The sequence below is a fragment of the Artemia sp. Qi Xiang Cuo genome, chromosome 19 (assembly GCF_049724085.1).
Source record: "Artemia sp. Qi Xiang Cuo chromosome 19, ASM4972408v1, whole genome shotgun sequence".
In the NCBI taxonomy this organism is placed as follows: Eukaryota; Metazoa; Arthropoda; class Branchiopoda; order Anostraca; family Artemiidae; genus Artemia; species Artemia sp. Qi Xiang Cuo.
This window is the reverse complement of record NC_142812.1, coordinates 7,357,982-7,378,621: the sequence shown is the minus strand read 5'-3', so window position 1 is coordinate 7,378,621 and position 20,640 is coordinate 7,357,982. Positions and strand designations below refer to the sequence as shown.

General features: G+C 36.4%; 1 protein-coding gene across 1 annotated transcript in view; it reads right to left on the bottom strand.

Moving 5' to 3' along the window:
* LOC148940445 (WD repeat domain phosphoinositide-interacting protein 4-like) overlaps nucleotides 1–19,779 on the bottom strand; it is a 70,942-nt gene extending 51,163 nt beyond the window's left edge. The window contains exons 1-2 of the mRNA XM_089104947.1: nucleotides 19,671–19,779; nucleotides 6,382–6,456 (exon numbers count right to left, since the gene is read on the bottom strand). Coding sequence (XP_088961073.1) covers nucleotides 6,382–6,456; nucleotides 19,671–19,725 — 130 coding nt within the window. The 5' untranslated portion in view covers nucleotides 19,726–19,779. The remainder of the gene's footprint in view (nucleotides 1–6,381; nucleotides 6,457–19,670) is intronic.
* Between the last annotated feature and the right edge of the window lie 861 nt (nucleotides 19,780–20,640).

The following is a 20,640-nucleotide window of genomic DNA, read 5'->3' as shown; positions in this document are numbered from 1 at the left end:
ATATTTTGCTAGGTATCCTGCAGTCAAAATGCGAATACTAAATTGACGTTAAGGTTAGGGTTATTTTAATTTTAAAATAGTCATTTAATGAATACATTTAAATAAATTGCAATGTTATTATGTCACTAGATATCAAATCTTTTCTCACCAGTTCGTCCATTTTTGGCTAAATCTTCAACTTGAAGCTGAACTGTTCCAGCTGTCAAAGCCATTTCTTAGATTCCCTTATATTTTTTTCAAGCCATTATGGTTATATCAACACATTTTATGAGTGCATTTTTTGAAAAAAAAAACTCGCCGTCTGTAAATGGTTTCCCGTCAATACCAATGCTAACAGCTGCGACAAAGCTAGCAGATGTAGCGTGATTGTACTTTGTAGCAAAGCTCTTTCACTTTGCTTGGCAAAATTTCTTCCAAGTTCAGTAATGTATTTAGAATTGGTATAATACGCGAAATACAGCAAAAGGCTTGCAATATTTAAGGAGGTTTTCCGCCGTCCAACAGAAAACTGTTAGCTAACATTTTTTCCAACAATCGTTTTTCCGCCGTCCAAATAAAAATTGTTAGCTAACATTGTTAGAGGATTTCTCTAACATTGTTAGAGGATTTCTCTAACAAATCGAATACTTGTTGAAGGAAATTGTTGGGGAATTTAATGCGAAATATTCAAAAATATTCAAAAATAAGATGGGTACTTTTTATGCTTACAATATTGATAGAGAATCGAGGACTGCTACTATTTCTTATTTTCTTCCTTTCCCTTTCTAGTTTCGTATAAATATCTTTTCTAGTAATCTCATAAAAAAAAAAAAAAATCAATTATTCCGTTAAAAAAATAGAAAAACAACGAAATTGCCGCGTAGTCATAGCAATTTGATATGATCAAAAATCTAACAATTACACTTCTGCAATCAAATTATATTTTTTACTAGGTTGATCCACTTCCTCCATATATGGGATAATTTATGTAAATGCACTAAAGAGTTCCTTTAGGAAAGCTTGAGCACTGGTGTTTTAATTTTTGTTTAAATTAAATGTACTTTGCCAATTAATAAAATGCTTTGTGCCTTTGTTTCTTTTGCTGGCATTAATAGTTATATTTTTTGAATAAGATATGAACACAGCTTTGGTTTCAGTCGGGTATTATCAAGCTGAGATAAACTCACTGCAACACTATCTTGGTCAGTATTTTTCTTTGAATTTCCTGCCCAATATCATGTTTCTGCGAATTGTGAGCTAACTATTTCTGCTAGCTAACAATTATGTTTCCGCCGTCCAAACAAATTTTTGTTAGCTAACAATTGGACGGCGAAAAAACCCCTTTAGTGACACTTTTCCAGATAACGCTACGGAAGCGTTATCTGGAAGTGTTATTGTTGCGATTATTGAAATCACAACAATAATGTACTTGAACGAGAGTGCAGCCTTGAAAACTTTCAAACTTAAAACCACTATAATTCACTAACAAGAAATAAACGAAAACACACAAATTAAAAAATAAATAGCCGAGTCAGATTCAAAACGAGCAGAAATTACCATAAAGAGGAGTACAGCTAATGCTCCCTGTTCTTCCTTTAAGTGCCTTTTGATTTGACATCCTCAAAAACATAAGCCATAGTTCCAAAGTAATGCTCTAAGCTTTTCCTTGAATATTGCACTAGTATCCTTTAGACGACCTGTATACACATAATTTATTTTGATTTAGGTATACATCCCCTCAACTTTCCCTGAAAGTTTCAACTTAATATCCTATTCTATTCCTGAGATATTGCACAAATGCTATTTTAATAATCTTAGTGCTTAAAATCTTTTGATTTAGTCCAGGAGTAGTAACGGCAATAGCAGTAGTATAACAGTAGTAGCAACAGTAGCAGTAACAGTGGTAATAAAAGCAATAGTAGTAGCAGTAATAGTAGTAGAAGTAGCAGTAATAGTATTAGTGGCGGTAGTAGCAGTCACAATTAGTCATAGTCGCAGTTACAGGCAATCATAGTCGCATGTAGCCGCAGTCACAATTCCAATTAGTAGCAGTCGCAAGTGGTCAAAGTCACCGTGTCAAATATTCGCAGCCACAGTCGCAGTCGTAAATAGCTGCAGAAGCAAGTAGTTGTTGCAGTCAAAGCTGCATGTAGTCACAACTGCAGTTCCAAGTAGTCACAGTCACAAGCAGTTGTCCTCGCAGTCGCAAGTAATAAACGCAAGCAGTTAGAGTCGTGAATAGTCACAATAGTGGCAGTAGCAAAAGTAGTAATTGTAGCAGTTGCTGTAGTAGCCCTGAAAGGTTCAATTTAATACCCTAAGCTGTTCCTTTGATATTACTAATGCACTCTTTTGACAACCTGCATGCATGTAGTGTGTTTGTTCTATAAACACCCCAAAATCCCCTGACAGTTCAAGGTTCATTTATTTAAAACAGCTTTCAGGGTATTAGCAAAAGCCTCAACCAAATTACACTATTTCTTACAACACAGGAAAAACAAAACACTAAGCATGATTAATAAAACAAAACGGAACAAAAAAAACTGCTTTCCTGCGATTGGTGAACATCATCTAGACATTTGGCGTCAAGCATGCAATGTCATCTAGGCTTTGAGTTTAACGAAGATAGATGACGCTGCGACAAGCAAAATGAATTAACCTTGTGTAATGTGGCTTTTCCGTAACGGGTCGGCATGATTAATGCACTTAATGGAGCTAGGTGGGCTATTCTTCGATTACTTGCACTATTTCACAGAAAATCCCCGGAAAGAATGCACAAAGAAGCTAAAATTGGGAGTGGCACGCATCAGCTTCAACATCGCTGCGATGCCATCTCTAAAACTCTCCTAATTAATGTGCTTAGCTATTCCAGATATATTGCAGATACTTCTTTTAGCATCCTTATTTGATTGCTTCAACTCACTACCTTTATCTTTTCCAAAGATATCGCAAATACACCCTTATGACAAGTTTGGATGAATATAGTTTCTTTTAGTTTAATTCAACATTTCTAATGAAATTCTCTAAACGTTCGACCATAACAACCGTAGCTGTTACTGGGATATTGCAAATGAGCTCTTTTGACAATCTGGATGTAAGTAGTACCTTTTGATTTATTTACACCCCTTCAACTTTATCTAAAAATCAATGCTTAGTACCTTATTCTGTTCCTAACACATAGCATCTATGCCATTTCGACAACCTGGATACACTTAGGTCCTTTTGATTTAGTTCAATAGTAGTAGTAGTAGTAGCATTAATAATAGTAGTACCTGAAAGTTCTAACTTAATACCCTCAGCCATACTTGAGATATTGCTAATATGTCCAATTTACAATCAGCATGCACATAGTACTTTTTGATTTAGTGTTATAGCAACATAAACTTTCCCTGAAAGTTTCTACTTTATAACCTATCCCCGCCCTAATATATACCGCCTATGCTAATGACAATTACCAAAGGGCGTTGCTAGGACATGGCTGATACACAACAGTTATTTTTGATTTGCTTCACCACCTGCTTGAAAATGCCCTTAAAGCTTCGTCTTAATACTCTAAACCATTCCTTAGATATTGCTGATAAGCCCTTTTGACAACTTGCAGGCACATGGTATGTTCTGATTTAGTTAAACACCACCGTCACAATTTCCTGAAAGTTTTACCTTAATACCCTTAGGATTAGCAAAAGTAACAGTAATAGTATTAGGGGCAGTAGTATTAACAGTAATAGTAGTAGTATTCAGATAATGCCTTTTTGGTTAGTTTAACATTCCCTCAGCTTGCCCAGATAGTTTCAACTTAATACTTTAAGCTGTCCCTGAGATGCTGCCAATCTCAGTGTATCTCAGCCTGCAGGTTTGGATAACCTGCAGGCACTTAGTGTGTTTTGATTTAGTCCAGGACCCCCTCAACAATTCCCGAAATGTTCACTTTAATTTCATTAGTCTACTCACAAACAGTACTAATAGCAGTAGCAGTAATACTACTAATACTAGTATTAGCAGTAGAATGCACATAGTGCCATTTTATTAGTTCAACATCCCCCGCAACATACTCTGAAATTCTCAGTCTAATCATCTAAGTCGTTCTTGAGATATTGCTGATACTCCCTTTTGATAACATGCATACACAAAGCGTGTTTCGATTTAATGAGACGTCCCCCTCAACATTACTGAAAATATCTTCTTAGTACCCTTAAACATAGTATTAGTAGCAGCAAAAGCAGTACTATGCATATAGTACCTATTGGTTGGTTCAACATCCCCCATTCCAACATGCACCAGAAGTTTCAAATTCATATTCTAAGCAGTTCCTGGGATAAGGCTATTATCCCCTTTTGACAACGTGCATGCATTGACATAGTGTTTTTCGATGTAGTTTAACATCCTCAGAAAGTTTTACGTTAATACCCTTAGCTTTAGTTGTATTAATAGTAATAGTAGTGGTAGTATTAGCTGTAGTAGTAGTTATAGTAGTAGTAGAAGCATCAGTTGTAGTAGTAGTACTAGTATTATGCAATTGGTGCCTTTTGGTTAGTTTAATGTCCCCTTAGCTTTAGAATTAGTGGTAGTAGTAGCATGCCAATATTGCCTTTTGATTAGTTCAACATTTCGTAAAACATACCCTGTAAGTTTCAACTCAATACTCTAAGCTAAGATATATTATTACTTAATACTCAGCAATATCTCCTAGGATATTGCTGAACACTTTTGACAATCTGCATGCACATATTGTGTTTTGATTTAGTTCAACTTCCCGCTCAATATTCCCAGAAATTTTACCTTTATACCCTTGGCCTTAGTAGTAGTAGTATACACATATTAGGCCTACCTTTTTGTCAGTTGAACATATCCCTCATCAATCCCTGAAAGTTCCAACGTAATGGCCTAAACCATTTCTGAGATACCTCCTTTTGGCAAACTGCAATTACGCAGTGTGTTCTGATTTAGTTCACTACTCTACTCGAAATTTTCTGAAAGATTTGTCTGAATGCCCTTGGTCTTTTTGGACACCAAGGGTCATACATTCCCCCTCTTCCCAATAACAAATACTAAATACAAACAATAGACGAATTGCATGGGGGGGGGCTGCTGTCCCCCCAACAATACTTTCTGAGCCTTTCAACTATGCTGAAATTTCAATTGGATGTTTTTGGGGGAAACGGAGCGTGGGAGGACGGGTCTAGTTGCCTTTCAAACCCTTTTGAAAATTAAAGAGCACAAGAACTTTTGATTTTTGACACCATTCGTTTTGAATCAAAATCAGGTTGCTCGCATCATGCCATGGCTAATAGGAGATAAAGCCAAGACAGATAGTGTGAGTGAGAGGCAAATCTGGCATATGCCTTTTTTGGGATTGTATAAAAATAATGTCATTTCACTTGTTGATAGATAAGTCTATCACTCATGCATCCGTCCATACATCCATCCTATGGCAAAGCTAAGGTAGAGAGTTGCACTGAGTACGCAACTCAGACAGTTGCCCAAAGGTATGGGGGGCTGCCGTCCCCCCAAAAATAGTTACTGAACCTTTCAACTATGCTGAAAACTCTCAAAATTTCATTCAAATGTTTTTGGGAGACACAAAGGGTGAGAGGGTGGTCTAGTTGCCCTCCAAACACTTTTGACTATTAAAGAGCACTAGAACTTGCAATTTATAATCCAATGAGCCCCTTCCGAAGTTCCTATGATAGCGGGGGGGGGGGATCTTCTACCAATCCAAAGTGGACATCCCCTAGGGTTGCAACATATGTTCACGAAACATCAGAAAAGGCAAACTAAACTACAAAATATGAATCAACCTGCATGAAATCGACAATACCTATGGTAACCGGAGCTCAGGCAAATATGTACACATAATTTTAAAGTGATATTCAAATATCGGGTCTCCATCTTATCATAAGCATATTCCTGAATCCCAGTCCCAGGATTGAAAACCCTACTTGCGTGGTCTAATCGTACTGTAGGGGTGGACGTTTCATGAATTTGGCCTAATCAAAACAATGACTGCAAGCAGCACTGCAGGGTAGTCACCCTGCAGTGCAAGTCACCCCTCAAGGAAATTACAGCTTTATAAATCACACAATATTGCTTAGTTTACAAATCAATTATCAATTTCTAAAATTATTCAGGGCAAGTATAATGCATATGTCATATTTTCAAACCCAGAAAAAGTATGTGACCACCTTAACTTTAAGGATCAGACATGTGTGGTAGAAAAAAAAAATGTGGCAGAAAATCTGAATTTATATCACTGACATAGTTGAACGTATAAAAAAAAGAATCACAAGAAATTAATCAGGTAATTTATGTTTGACAATTCAAAGCCTGTATTATATTTTGAACATGCCTTGTGTTGGAGTAAATACACAAGCAAAAAAAAAAAAAAAATGGAAAAGTACAAACCTAAATGACATTTTTCAGCTAAAGGTTCAATGTTAAAAATTCGGACTCCTTCTTCAGTACAGCAAATAAAACAACCTAAAATAATAATAAAAAAAAATTAAAAATATTTTTGGCATGGTCTCTACTGTTGTAACAGAGTAGACTGACGCTCTGCTTGGCAAATGGGGTCCAGGGTGCCATCCCCGTTACAGCAAGGTTGGGCAACAAGCTTGCTACTTGTCCCTGTAAAAATATGCAGCAGCTGAGACGTTGCTTTGATGCCCTTTGTGCCAGCAATGGCTCTGAATGATCTTAATCCTGTCCTATTGTTATTGCTGTTAATATTATAATTATTTTTATCATTCTGTGCTTAGGACCATAACAATTCTGAAAAGTTATCCTAAGGAGAAGACCCTCTGCAGTATAAATATTAGTCATGAAAAAAAAAAAAAAAATCACACATATCAAAAAAATGTTGATATGTTGTGTGTCGACATATTGATGCAAGTGTGCAAAAAGCTCCAAAGCTGCCAGTAGCATAATTCCAAAAGCTGCCGACACTTTAGCAGCACAGCTTGCGTTTTGACAGCTTTGCTTTGAGCAAAAAACATTTTTACATGTAAAATTTGCAGAAAAATGACAAATGTAACTTAGTATAACTTGCAGTGAGAAATATCAATACTTTTCTGAATCACGATTAACAATTTAATCTAATTCAGTGGCGGGCCATATACTAGCCATAAATACTACACTCCATAACTTTATTTGTACCATTTTATCAAAAGAGCTGTATCAAATTTACTCTAATACTGCTAATGGAGTATAGTAATCAAAGTTTGAAGCATACTGTATATAGCTTACTGCTCTTACTTTATGGATGGAGTTGTACACTCCAATGGTATTGGTATTATAAAAATAATGCATACCCAACTGCATGCTTGATACTCATTGATCACCATACTACAACTACAAAGAGCACCATTTGATTTTCTGGGAGGAGAACATTGATTGGCAGCCTGGCAGTCACATGCATTAAGAAGCTGCATGCTTGATACTCATTGATCACAATACTACAACTATAAAAAGGACCATTTGCTTTTTTGGGAGAATAATATTGATTGGCAGCCTTGCAGCACATGCATTATGAAGCTGTGGTATTAGTTTTGCCCTAATCTAATCCCAAAAATAAACAGAGAATTGCTGCTACATTACAGTTTGGCTGTTTTAGGCTACTAATCTTCCATGTTCCAGATTTCTCATTACCTGCTTTAAATGTATGCACATCTTGATTGCTACCAGACCTTTTAAGATTCTTTCAACTGACAAATAAACAGTTTTGAGAGAATTTGGCTATTTGTGCAAGATTTGGACAAATATGCTGTCTGCTCGAAAAATAAGTAAAACTTTTGCATAGCACTAAGAGAGGAATGCTTAGGATCTGCATTTACTCTAGAAATATAATCTAGCCATGTTTTGTATTGGTCGAGAACTGCCCTTCGTGGCAAATTTTGAAAACCCTCGAAATTCGCAAGATCAACCAAGTGTCCAAGTTGATCAGGTTTTCCTATGCTCAATTCAACCGAGCCGGTATAAAATATATTTCCCATCATGGCAGTCGATTCGTCGACTGGGTTGTACCTATTTTTGGCAACGAAAAAGCGTGAATTGAGATTATTCAATAGTTTGTCTAAGAAACTGCAAAGTTTCCGGGAAGTTGTAGCAACGGCCTCTCTAGCCATTCCTGCAGAATCTCCCAACTGAGAAACCGCATCATTATCAATCACGGAACGCGTCCCTCGCGACATCAGGAGTTTCTGGCGTAAAACTACGGAAAATCCATGGTACAAAAAGTCTGTCAATAAGGAAGACGCTGCTTTCAAGAAGCAAGACAGTAGCTGAGAATCAACTCGATAATCTGCTGACAGTTGTTCCTTCATTTGGCAGGGTCATCAATGTATTTATTCAGTATATTTGTAATTTTCCATGGTAAAATCTCCACGTTTTGGAGTGAAAGGGAAAGGCTAAGTACATACTTTCATAAATATCAATAGTCCCTTCTAAACTAAGTACGAAATTGAGGTGTGAGATCTTATTCAAACAATCATCTTGATTGTTGCTAAGTAAGGAAAATATCAGTGGGTGGTTGTCCCTGAAAGTTTTGAAAACTTGTGTTGAGTATTTAGCAAACCTAGTGGGGGAAAATAGTTATGGCTTCATGAAACTGACACCTTATGTCTCGGCGAGGATAATCATTGCTTAAAAACTGTTCCCATAACCCATCTTTTGGTTACCAGTGGATAAGAGGTCACAAAGACCTGAAACCCACTGTGACGAGTTTTGGTCATCTCCTTTAGCCAATCCAGCACGACGCGCTGAATCCCAGTCAAATTTATAACAGGAAAAATCACGGAGACCAATAAGCATCAAAAGATGAGTGGGCACATAAAGCGTAAAATATTGTTCTTCCATTGCACCACCTACAAGCTGCTGCTTGATAGCTTCTACTGTCAGAGAGTGATGGCTATAAAACCAGTTCTGTGAGATCTAACTTGGGCGAAATTCTTGAGTGTGTTTATTTAATTAACAAGTACCATTAAAAACTCACTATTTGATTATAATTCCATTTTGTTGAAGTTATACAATCCAGACGCACTGATTTACCAAGACCCAATAAAAAAAAAAAATCTTTTGAAAATTGCTATATTTACTTTAAGTTGTTAGCACCACTCTTGTTTAAAACCGTGTATCTGTAAACTGAACCAACTATGACATAATCGAGAACCGGAAAAGCTCAAGGGAAATAGATAATTCACGTTATATGTTTGAGTGTTAGGAAGGCGGGGGGGGGGTTTGAGTTAGGTATGGAAAAAATTACCAAAGCTGCTGCCTGCCAGTAGCAGAATTTGACAGACTTCCAAAAACTGCCAACACTTTAGCAGTACAACTTATGTTTTGACAGCTTTTCTTTGAGCAAACCTAATTTTTATATGTAAAAATGGTATTTACAGACAAAATCTGCCAACAAATTTGAGAACTGCCAAGTAGCATTGCTACTTTGCTACCCTAATTTTTGCACGGCAGTTGATGAGCTTACGGTTTGAGATAATCACGATACTTTAAGTATCGTGATTATCTACTTTTGGCTATCTTGGAAAGGGTTTAGGTAAATGAAACTTTCAGAGACGAGTCTACAGGCTTTAAGTATCGTGATTAGAACTGAGTAGCCTCTGTAGCTTCTATGATCCAAGAAAGAGATCAGTAGCTCCAGCTGGATCACTGCCCGTGTTTTTAGTTAAGCGGGATTAATCTTCATACCAACTGTAGGTGCAGACAGTGTCATTTTTTTAGTATATCTTTTGCTTCAGAAATTGATAAATATCGTACTAATTTCTCTTCCGTGCAGACCAGGTCAGTAACTAATGTCTCTGACAGGACTTGGTTTCCTAGGGATGACGTCCTATCTTGCTTCGTTATCCACAGAATACTGAAGCTGAACAGTTTAGGTGACAGAACAAATCTTTGTCTAACTTTGGCACTTGTCATAAACAAGTCTGAGAATACTTAGGTTAAGTAGGCTGCCAAACACGCACTCACAATAGCCTCTAATGATATTAACCGATGCGTTTTTCCAGATAATGCCACCTTTCTCAGCAAGTCTTTTGCTTCAGAGTTTAAAAAGGAGAATAAGGATTTTACAACCCTGTAGAACAAATCAGTGGCTAATGTTTCACGTTGGACTTAGTCTTCTTGGTCTGATGCCCTATCCTGCTTCTTATTCCAGTGAATGGTGAACCTGGACAATTTAGGGGACAGAACATTAACCACTACTTAACCGATACTTAGAGTATTGTGATACTTAAGTATCACGATACTTAAAAATATCATCTGTTTCATAGTTTTCACAAGCCAAGTTTAAGCACGTCTTAGACCAGACTGATCCACCTAATACAAATGATAAAAAATAATATACAAATATTTATACAAAAAAAAAAATACAAATGAATGTGCGATGTCAGTTTAAAATACATATACTGATATTTAGTAATCAAAATGTTAATATTATTTGATTTACTAAAGTTATGAAAGTAAAAACATTTATATTTTGTCAGTAAAGTGCAAATTATGTTCTGGCCTTGGGAAGGCTTAGAGGTTTTGAGCCCAACTCATGTCAATTTCTGCTCGTTTTGAGTTTGACTCGTTTAATTATTGTAATTTCTGTTCGTTTTGAATTTCATTTATTTATCAATGCTGATTTGTGGTAGTTTCACGCTTGGTAGATTATTTGATTTTATTTTTGCTCATTTTTTGTTTAAAAAATCTTTTCTTTGAATAACTTATTTTGTGGAAAAAGTTATTTAAATCCATTTCTGTTCGTTTTATATTGACATAGTCTTTTCAGGGAAAAAGAAAATAATACTTTAAATCTATTCGTTTTTCAAGACTTTATAGTTTGACCTGCTATTTGTATGCTGGAGAAAAATTTTCACCAATTTTTAACAACATACACCCTTTTAAAAATCTGGACACAAAAAGTACTGTTTAATTTAGTTTCATACCTCCTCTAGTTGAGCTGAAATAGAAAACTTGATACCATTCGCAAAAAAATCTGTTTACTTTCTTTGATAGCTTGGATATAATTACGCTATTTGATTTGGATAAATTTTAAAAGCAGAAATGGGAGGGTTGGAGTAGAAGGGGGATTAGTTGCCCTCAAATTACTTTCGACTATTAAAAAGGGCATCAGCCCTTTCTATTTTCAATCGAATGAGCCCTTTTCGAAGTTCCCACGACACGAAGTGCCCTGATCTAAACAACAACAATAACAAAAAATAATAAATTACACCCACTTTGATCTTTACTATAAAAATGTCAAGCCTTCCAATCACTTTCGACTATTAAAAAGGGCACTAGGCCTTTCAATTTCCAATCAAATGAGCCCTTTTGAAAACGACAACGCTTCCTATAAACACCTTGTATGCCCCCTGGGCATAAATTACAACCCTTACCCTAAGTTCTGTTAGGGTGGTTGTCATCCTCTAAGACCAAATTTTAAGTACTTCAAACTACATTCAAGGCTATCTCAAAATTTTGATTGGTTGTGTTTGGGGAAATGGTGGGCGTGAGAGGGGTGTTAGTCGCCTTCCAATCAATTACTACTATTAAAAAGGGCACAAGCCACTCCAATTTCCAATTGAATGAGGGCTTTTCGAAGTTTCTACGACAACTTCTTCGATACGAAGTGCCCTGCTCAAAAGGAAAAAATTAATAAATAATACATTGTGCCAACATCGTTCTTATATGCCCCAAGGCATAACTTAAAACCCTTGCCCCGAGGGTTGTGGGGGAGTGTCCTTCTCTTTACTTATTCCCCGTTTCTTGTCTCATTCTCGAATGTCTCCGTTCTTTACTTAGGCAGCACGATCGTGCTGCCTATGATTTATACAACAACTTTCCATTTAAACCTTATATGCCCCCAGGGCATAACTTACAACCCTTGCACTGAGGGCTTTGAGGGGGTTATCATCCTAAAACATGATATGGCTGTGGGGGGGGGGGTTATCATTCTTAAAGACCTAATTTCCAAAACTTTCAACTACGTTGAAAAAGATAGCTATCTCAAAATTTTGATTGGATGTGTTTGGGGAAATGGTGGTCGTGAGCGGGGTGTTAGTTGCCTTCCAATTACTTTCGACTATTTAAAAGGGTACTATCCCTTTGAATTTCAAATCGAATGAGCCCTTTTTCAAGTTTCTACGACAAAGATTTCAATAAAAACCACATATACCCCCAGGGCATAACTTATAATCCTTGCCCCTGCGGGTTGTGGGGACTCCTCCTCAAAAATATATTTTCTATCCGGAAATCAACAACGCTGAACAAAATGACTATCTCAAAATTTTTATTGGATGTGTTTGGGGAAATGATGGGCGTGGGGAGGTGGTAGTTGCCCTCCAATCACTTTCGACTATTAAAAAGGGCACTAGCACTTTGAATTTCCAATCAAATGAGCTTTTTTTGAAGTTTCTACAACAAAACCTTCTTTAAAAACCTTATATGCCCTCAGGGTATAACTTAAAACCCTTTCCCTGAGGGCTGTGGGGGAGTTTCATCCTCAAAAACATATTTTCTATCTGGAAATCAACTACGCTGAACAAAATGGCTATCTCAAAATTTTGATTGGATGTGTTTGGGGGAATGATGGGCGTGGGAGGGGGGGGGGGGACTAGTTGCCCTCCAATCATTTTCGACTATTGATAAGGGCACTACCCCTTTAATTTCCAATCGAATGAGCCTTTTTTGAAGTTTCTACGACAACAGCTTCTATAAAAACCTTATATGCCCCCAGGGCATAACTAAAAACCCCTGCCCTGAGGGTTGTGGGAGAATGTCCTCCTCAAAAACATATTTTCTATCAGAGAATCAATTACGCTGAACAAAATGGCTATCTCAAAATTTTGATTGGATGTGTTTAGGGGACTGATGGGCGTGGGGGGGGGGGCTAGTTGCCCTCCAATCACTTTCGACTATTAAAAAGGGTGCTAGCCCTTCAAATTTGCAATCGAATGAGCCTGTTTTGAAGTTTCTACGACAACGCCTTCTATAAAAACCTTTTATACCCCCAGGGCATAACTTAAAACCCTTCCCCTGAAGGTTGTGGGGGAGTGTCCTCCTCAAAAACATATTTTCTATCTGGAAATCAACTACGGTGAACAAAATGGCTATCTCAAAATTTTGATTGGATGTGTTTGGGGGAATGATGGTCGTGGGGGAGGGCTAGTTTCCCTTCAATCACTTTCGACTATTAAAAAGGGCACTAGAACTCAATATCCAATCGAATGAGCCCATTTTGAAGTGTCTGAGACCATCCATTCCATATGAGGTGCCCAGCTCAAAAGGAAAAAAAAGAGTACATTGTGCCAACATTGTTCTTATATGCCCTCAGGGCATAACTTAAAACCCTTGCCCTGAGGGCTGTGGGGGAGTGTCCTCCTCAAAAACATATTTTCTATTAGGAAATCAACTACGCTGAACAAAATGGCTCTCTCAAAATTTTGATTGGATGTGTTTGGGGAAATGATAGGCGTAGGAGGGGGGGGCTAGTTGCCCTTCAATCATTTTCGACTATTGAAAAGGGCACTACCCCTTTAATTTCCAATCGAATGAGCCTTTTTTGAAGTTTCTACGACAACACCTTCTATAAAAACCTTATATGCCCCCAGGGCATAACTAAAAACCCCTGCCCTGAGGGTTGTGGGAGAATGTCCTCCTCAAAAACATATTTTCTATCAGAGAATCAATTACGCTGAACACAATGGCTATCTCAAAATTTTGATTGGATGTGTTTAGGGGAATGATGGGCGTGGGGGGGGGCTAGTTGCCCTCCAATCACTTTCGACTATTAAAAAGGGTGCTAGCCCTTCGAATTTCCAATCGAATGAGCCTTTTTTGAAGTTTCTACGACAACGCCTTCTTTAGAAACCTTTTATGCCCCCAGGGCATAACTTAAAACCCTTGCCCTGAAGGATGTGGGGGAGTGTCCTCCTCAAAAACATATTTTCTATTTGGAAATCAACTACGTTGAACAAAATGGCTATCTCAAAATTTTTATTGGATGTGTTTGGGGGAATGAAGGGCGTGGGGGGGGGCTAGTTTCCCTTCAATCACTTTCGACTATTAAAAAGGGCACTAGAACTCAATATCCAATCGAATGAGCCCATTTTGAAGTGTCTGAGACCATCCATTCCATATGAGGTGCCCAGCTCAAAAGGAAAAAAAAGAGTACATTGTGCCAACATCGTTCTTATATGCCCTCAGGGCATAACTTACAACCCTTACCCTGACGATTGTGGGGGAGTGTCCTCCTCAAAAACATATTTTCTATCTGGAAATCAACTACGCTGAACAAAATGGCTATCTTGAAATTTTGATTCCCTTATCTAAAAAAAGACTTATCTAAAAAGAATTCCCTTATCTAAAAAAGACAAAAGCTGGTATCAATTAGTGAATATCAGCCTGAAGTTTATATCAGCATGACATTCAGAAAAGTTGAGAAGCATCAACAGTGCAATCAGCAAATCTTTTCTGACAAACAAGAAAGGGACATGTGCAGCTATTTTGTCACTAGGCATACATCAAGGATGAACCACAGTTGGCTTTTCAATAGGCTGTTGCAAATGAAATTGAAACCGAAATTTAAATCTTCAACACAACAACAAAGCACTTAGACAAACTAGCTTAGTGAAAGATCTTAAGCCGAACTGGCCAGCAATGACAAAAACCAACAAAGAGAAAAATCTAAAAAAAAAAAAAAAAACGAGAGTTACTTACACGGGTGTCCTCACTGAAGTAACTCTATAATAATAGCATCTTTTCCCTACGTGGATCAGTTTGCGCCAATTGTACATTTTTTTTGGTGGTGGTTTTATTGGTTTTTAGTTTTATCTTGTTTTTTTTATCCTGTTCTTCTTGTTGTTTCTTTAAGTGCTGAAGACGCCTTGTTTGAATACAGGGGAAATATCCGCGTTGTTTTGCATTTGTCTTTTCTTTTCTCTCCACTGGCCACAGTCTCATTTGTTTTTGTTTTTTTTTAGATTTTTCTCTTTGTTGGTTTTTAAACTAGCTTAGGCCTACTGATTTTTTGAAAATGCACAAAAATATCTTGCTTTTTACACCTGAGCCCACGAGCCAAGCCAGGGCAAGTAGCTTCAACAAAGTAGTTGTTTCAAAGTTTGTTGATAATCTGCTTGATTTCTATGGCAGCCATCCACTCAAATAATCAACTAACAGGAGTTAAAAAGGTGAAACATACCACCTCTACTTAGCATGGAAAAAATACCACATTCATAAATAAAAAAAGGTCTTTCTGGTTCCCTAGGGCTTTCACACCCATTAGGCTTGTTGAGTGGCAAGGCTTTTAGTAGCCTCAAAAAGATATACAGAAGCATTGCTGGTTGTCAAAGGACAGGCTACTTGAATGGCGAGATTTTTTAGTTGCCTCTACAAGATATATGGAAGCATGGCTGTTAGTCAAAGGACAATCCTCATCTCCTTATGCTTGATGACCATGATAGTGGCTTAGACCTGAGATGTGTTTTTTCTGCAAAGAAAAATATATTGTTCTTCAAACTTTTCCTTTGCATTGTTTGCAATGACTCCAACCCTTAGATACTGGTGTTCTTTGTACTTTCATAAACGATCACAGGATCAATAAATGGCTGCTGTTGAACCCTGAACACAAAGTATCTATTCACCAGGAGATTGGACTTTGCCTTATCCCCTACCAAAAGAAGTTTTCTACAGCCAATATCACTTTTTCTTTCAGAAAGGTTAGAGTCTAGCATTTTAGACAAAACGTGTTCAGTGAGGCGGATTACCTCATATGCCAAGTGAAAAACTAACTTATTCAAGATCAAGCAAGTCAAAATCAGGCAAGTGCAACAGACTTAGAACACCATTAAATTTTGGCAGTACAAGGCCAAAAATTACAGTACTACTCCATGGTGATCAACTGATACCAGTCCTGCTCCAGGGTCATCAGCCACCAGCACAGAATGTCATTTGGCCAGAATAACCTCAGTCAACCTGCTAGTATGCTGTCTTAGTGCAAAACATTACAGAAGGTGGGGAGGTGGGCAGGGGACCCCCCCCCTCCAAGATTTTTTTATGCCCTCATTCCTGGTTTTTTCTTTTTTTACTCTTTTTTTTAGAATAAAATTGGTGAATTAATGACAATTTTGTCAAATAGCTCCCCCTCCCCCAAGATTTTGCTCATTTGCATTCTTGTCACATTGGGGCTCTCCCAAGATTTTGCTCTAGAACCGCCCCTGTTTGCTTCTCCAGTTCAAACCCAACTATTTCAGAAACAACCCCACCAGATGGGTTGGTTTGAAAAATCTCAAACATTCCTTATTCTAAGAGGCATCTAGAGAACATCAAACTTCTGTTTTCCATTCATAAGCAAAGAGGTTATTTGTAAACAGCAAATTTTTTTCAGTTCCACCCTGACCTCCCCAACTAGCTTTGCTTGTAGCTTTATTTTGCTTATGGATTTAATTTTATATGTGCTTGGGTATTTAAATTGAACACTATACAGAAAGATTAAAAACAATAGAAGAAAAACATTAAAAGAGGACCCCACTGCTGATCAAGCTCCTTCTCTACTCCTTTTCTATTTGTATAGTTTTAAAAATTGCATTTTTTATGTTTTATTACAAGGAAATGCATTTAACTTAAGTAAAAACAAAACAAACAGTTTTTCTTAATATTGGTTTTGAGTCTACTTTTCTTATATTTTAGGATTTCAAAACCCAATTCCAATGATTTGGGTAGGATATTAAGTCATATTAGATTTTTTTATTGTTAAGACACATATTTCCAAATTATTTAAAACCTTATACATTAGTATTTTAAAAATATAAGACTTAAACACTTTTGTCATGCCTTCTTTGTGCTAAATTAGTTTCTGAAAATTTTAGTTCTATACCACAAAATATACCCAAGTTCATCAAAGGTTAGGGTTCTTGCGACATGGATAGGGCAGAGGTAGTGCAAATATGACAATAGTTGATATTATATATGAAAAGAACATCAAATAGGAAGTCAAATAGTAAATTTCATTCTATCCTATAAGTAATCTTAAGAATGGGTTTAACCTAAAATTGTTAACTCAATGCCTTTTTTATGCTCTTTCTAAATTTGCCACTCTTTTGTTCAAATAGATTTAATGGCAAATAAGCAACATTAACAAAACCAAGAAACAGATCAATGCATAGGAAATATATAATTTGGGCCATATATTTGCACATTACAAGGGAGGGGGGTTAAAATTGAAGTGCTTTTAGGATTGATATAAGTAAGTATTTTAGGATTTTTTGAAGTTTTTTTTCCAAATTTTATAGTGTTACCTTCTCAACAGCCCCAACTGTACACTGACACCCACAATAGGTCTTGACAAGCCCCAAAAAATTAGCAAAATTTTGTATTAATAAAATTAATATCCCTAATAAAGGGAAAAGGGTTAGGACAGAATTTTAGGGTAGAGGGGGGACAAGTACTCCCCCCTCAAGCTGAAATATAACATCTTCAAAATCTGGTAAAATTCTAGGTGGCACTATAATTTAGCTAGGATGAAAGTGAAAACATCATTTGATGTCTTTTCTGTGCTCTTTCATAACTGAATAATTGCTTTGGTTGCAAATTGCATCTTGAGCCCTTAAAGGAGCCTCAAAGGTATTTCATTTTTTTAACCACGCAAAGAAGTTATCAACACAAGTTAAGTTATTGAAAAGTGACTGAAAACGTATCACTAGCTTATAAATAAGTTCTTCAAGAGTAATATATTCCAAAAATAATTATTTATAACAATTCAAATCTCATTTATTAGGCCACTCAAATATAAACCATGTTCCTGTTTCTGTTTCAAGTTTTTCAAATGCTGTTGACAAAAATAGTGCTGAATTTTGCAATTCAAGACATTGCTGTTAACAATTCAGGGTATGTCTCAATTCAGGGCATATATTTCCACATTAGGGAGGTGAGGGGGTAAATTCCATGGTAAGCAGTGGGCCCTATAATTTAGCTAAGATAAAAGTGAAAACATCATTTGATGCTTTTTTTATGGTCTTTTATAATTCATATAAAATACCTTTGGGGCTCCTTTAAGGGCTCAAGGTACAATTTGCAACAGAAGCAATTATTAAACTTTGAAAGAACATAAAAAAGGCATCAAATGATATTTTCACTTTCATCCTAGGTAAATTATAGTGCCACCTAGAAATTTACCCAAAATCTTGTCCAAACTAAGATATGCCTACATAATTCAAGCATCCACAGAAACTTATCTGTTTTCTCTAGAACACCTTTGCCTCTAAGGTACTATATAGGTCATTGTTCAATTGGTCATTTTCAGTTGATATGGTAAAATTGCCTCCAACTATGCCCCTCCCCAACAATTTTCACAAAATTATTCCCCCAAGTAACAGCAGCAATTATTAGGCCCATTTTTAGCACTAAGATCTTACATCTAAGATCTTAAATCTTTCTGCAAAGATTATCGTTTTTTAACTCATCTTTCTTCTAAGATCTTACAGCTCACTGATGTTAGCAAAAAGTGTGAAGACCGCCACTGTTTTGCCATATAGGCCAATGATGAGAGAACTTTGATGATCTACTCATCATTGTTCTCAGACTGCTGATCAGAGCAGAATGATGAAAGATGTTTGCACAAAAATGACCAAAGATGTAAGATCTTTGTAAGATTTCACTTTTAAGCGTTTTCTGACAAAAGATGTAATATCTTAGCACATTGATGAGTGAAAAAACAGGCCTATTATATTAGGATAGAACATTTAATGCACATCTAATGACATTTTTTTGGGATACCAACAGATGGCTAACTTGACAGTGTATATATATACAAATCTTTGAATTAGCAAACCAACCAACCGGTATTTTAAGCCTAGGAGTTCAGCTGGACATAAGGAAAAATATTAAGAAAACAATTCTGACTACATAATATGCAGAATAATCCTAGTTAATACATTTTGCAGGGGGAGAGCCTTTATCTTCACTTCTTTCAGTGTTTTTCCAGTTTTTCTAAGAAATTCAGGAATTTCTTAGAACCTATATATTCACAAAATATATACCCCCACCCCCCTAATGTGCAAATATATATCTAGAATTGCATCCTCAATCTGAATATAACATCCATTTGCATCACAAATGAACTCTACTCCTATGTTAGCCATGTGGTGGATGTCCAATTTCCCTTACCTAATTCCTGGCAAATAATAAATTATAATCAGGGTAAAAGGCCATTAGTGAGGGGGCTTAGGTATACACATATATATATATATATATATATATATATATATATATATATATATATATATATATATATATATATATATATATATATATATATATATATATATATATATATATATATATATATATATATATATATATATATATATATATATATATATATATATATATATATATATATATATATATATATATATATATATATATATATATATATATATATAGGCTATATATATAGACCTATACCAAAAAAATATTACATTTGATAATGCAATTGAAGGGGCAACCAAAACGCATATTTTATTTCTTTCTATAAGCAGTAACAAAACTGTAACAACATGATTAGCCCAGTCCTAGCCTAGCCTAAATGATGCATCTGGGCAGTGGAGCCAACAATCAAGCTTCATATATTAAGAAAAACATGAAATTTAACATGCATAACTATTTCAAGCAAATAATTTTCAAATAAGAACATAATTACAAACCATGATCCTGGTTTAGTTTAATCTTGAATACATTTTCCCTTGAATTGCGATTCATGGCTGGCCTAGTTTAAGTTTTCTGCTAAAAACAGCTATCTATCCACACACAAACAGCTATCTATAATTTGTATACTAGGGTGTCGTATTGATGGTTCGTTTACACATTACGGAAATCCATGCGGAAATCTGTCCGTTTCTGTTCGAACTATGGCTAAAATAAAGCTGCGTTTAAGGCAAAGATTTCAAATTATTGCAACAGCATGACCTTTGTTCTTACCCTCTTCTGAAACCTGTTGAGCAATAGAGCCAAATGACACCGTTTTTCTTAGTTTTCTTATAGCCTGGGTGCGCAGCATCATAGAAGCCGGGTGTAGCCTTGAACCAAAGTTGCAAGATCGTGTAGTTTTTGATAATCAATACTCATGATTTTATTCATTTAAAAATCTTGCCAAGATTCCGTCTTGATTTGACCAAAACGTTGCGGAAAGCTAGAGATTTTTTCTAGCACAAAAACGGACAGAATTTCCGCACGGATTGCTAAATCCGCATGAATTTCCGCAATGTGTAAAGGAACCATGACTTTGAATTTTAATTTGGATTCCAAAATAATACATAAAACCCCGTTTAGAGACCACCCCACATTCAACCCGGAATTAGACACTGCTTTTGCAGATTATTACTTTGAGTACCCATGTCTGGGTTTCCTGGTGGGGTTATTTAGTCCCTGGGGCATAACTAACCCCACTCTCACGCCTACCTTTTCCCCCAACACATCCAATCAAGTTTTGAGATAGCCATTTTGTTCAACGTAGTTGAAAGTTTTGGAAATTAAGTCTTTAAGGATGACACCCCCCCCCCCACAGTCTTCAGCGCAAGGGTTGTAAGTAATGCCCTGGGGGCATATAAGGTTTTTATTGAAAGTCTTGTCGTAGAAACTTCAAAAAGGGCCTATTCAATCGGAAATTGAAATTGC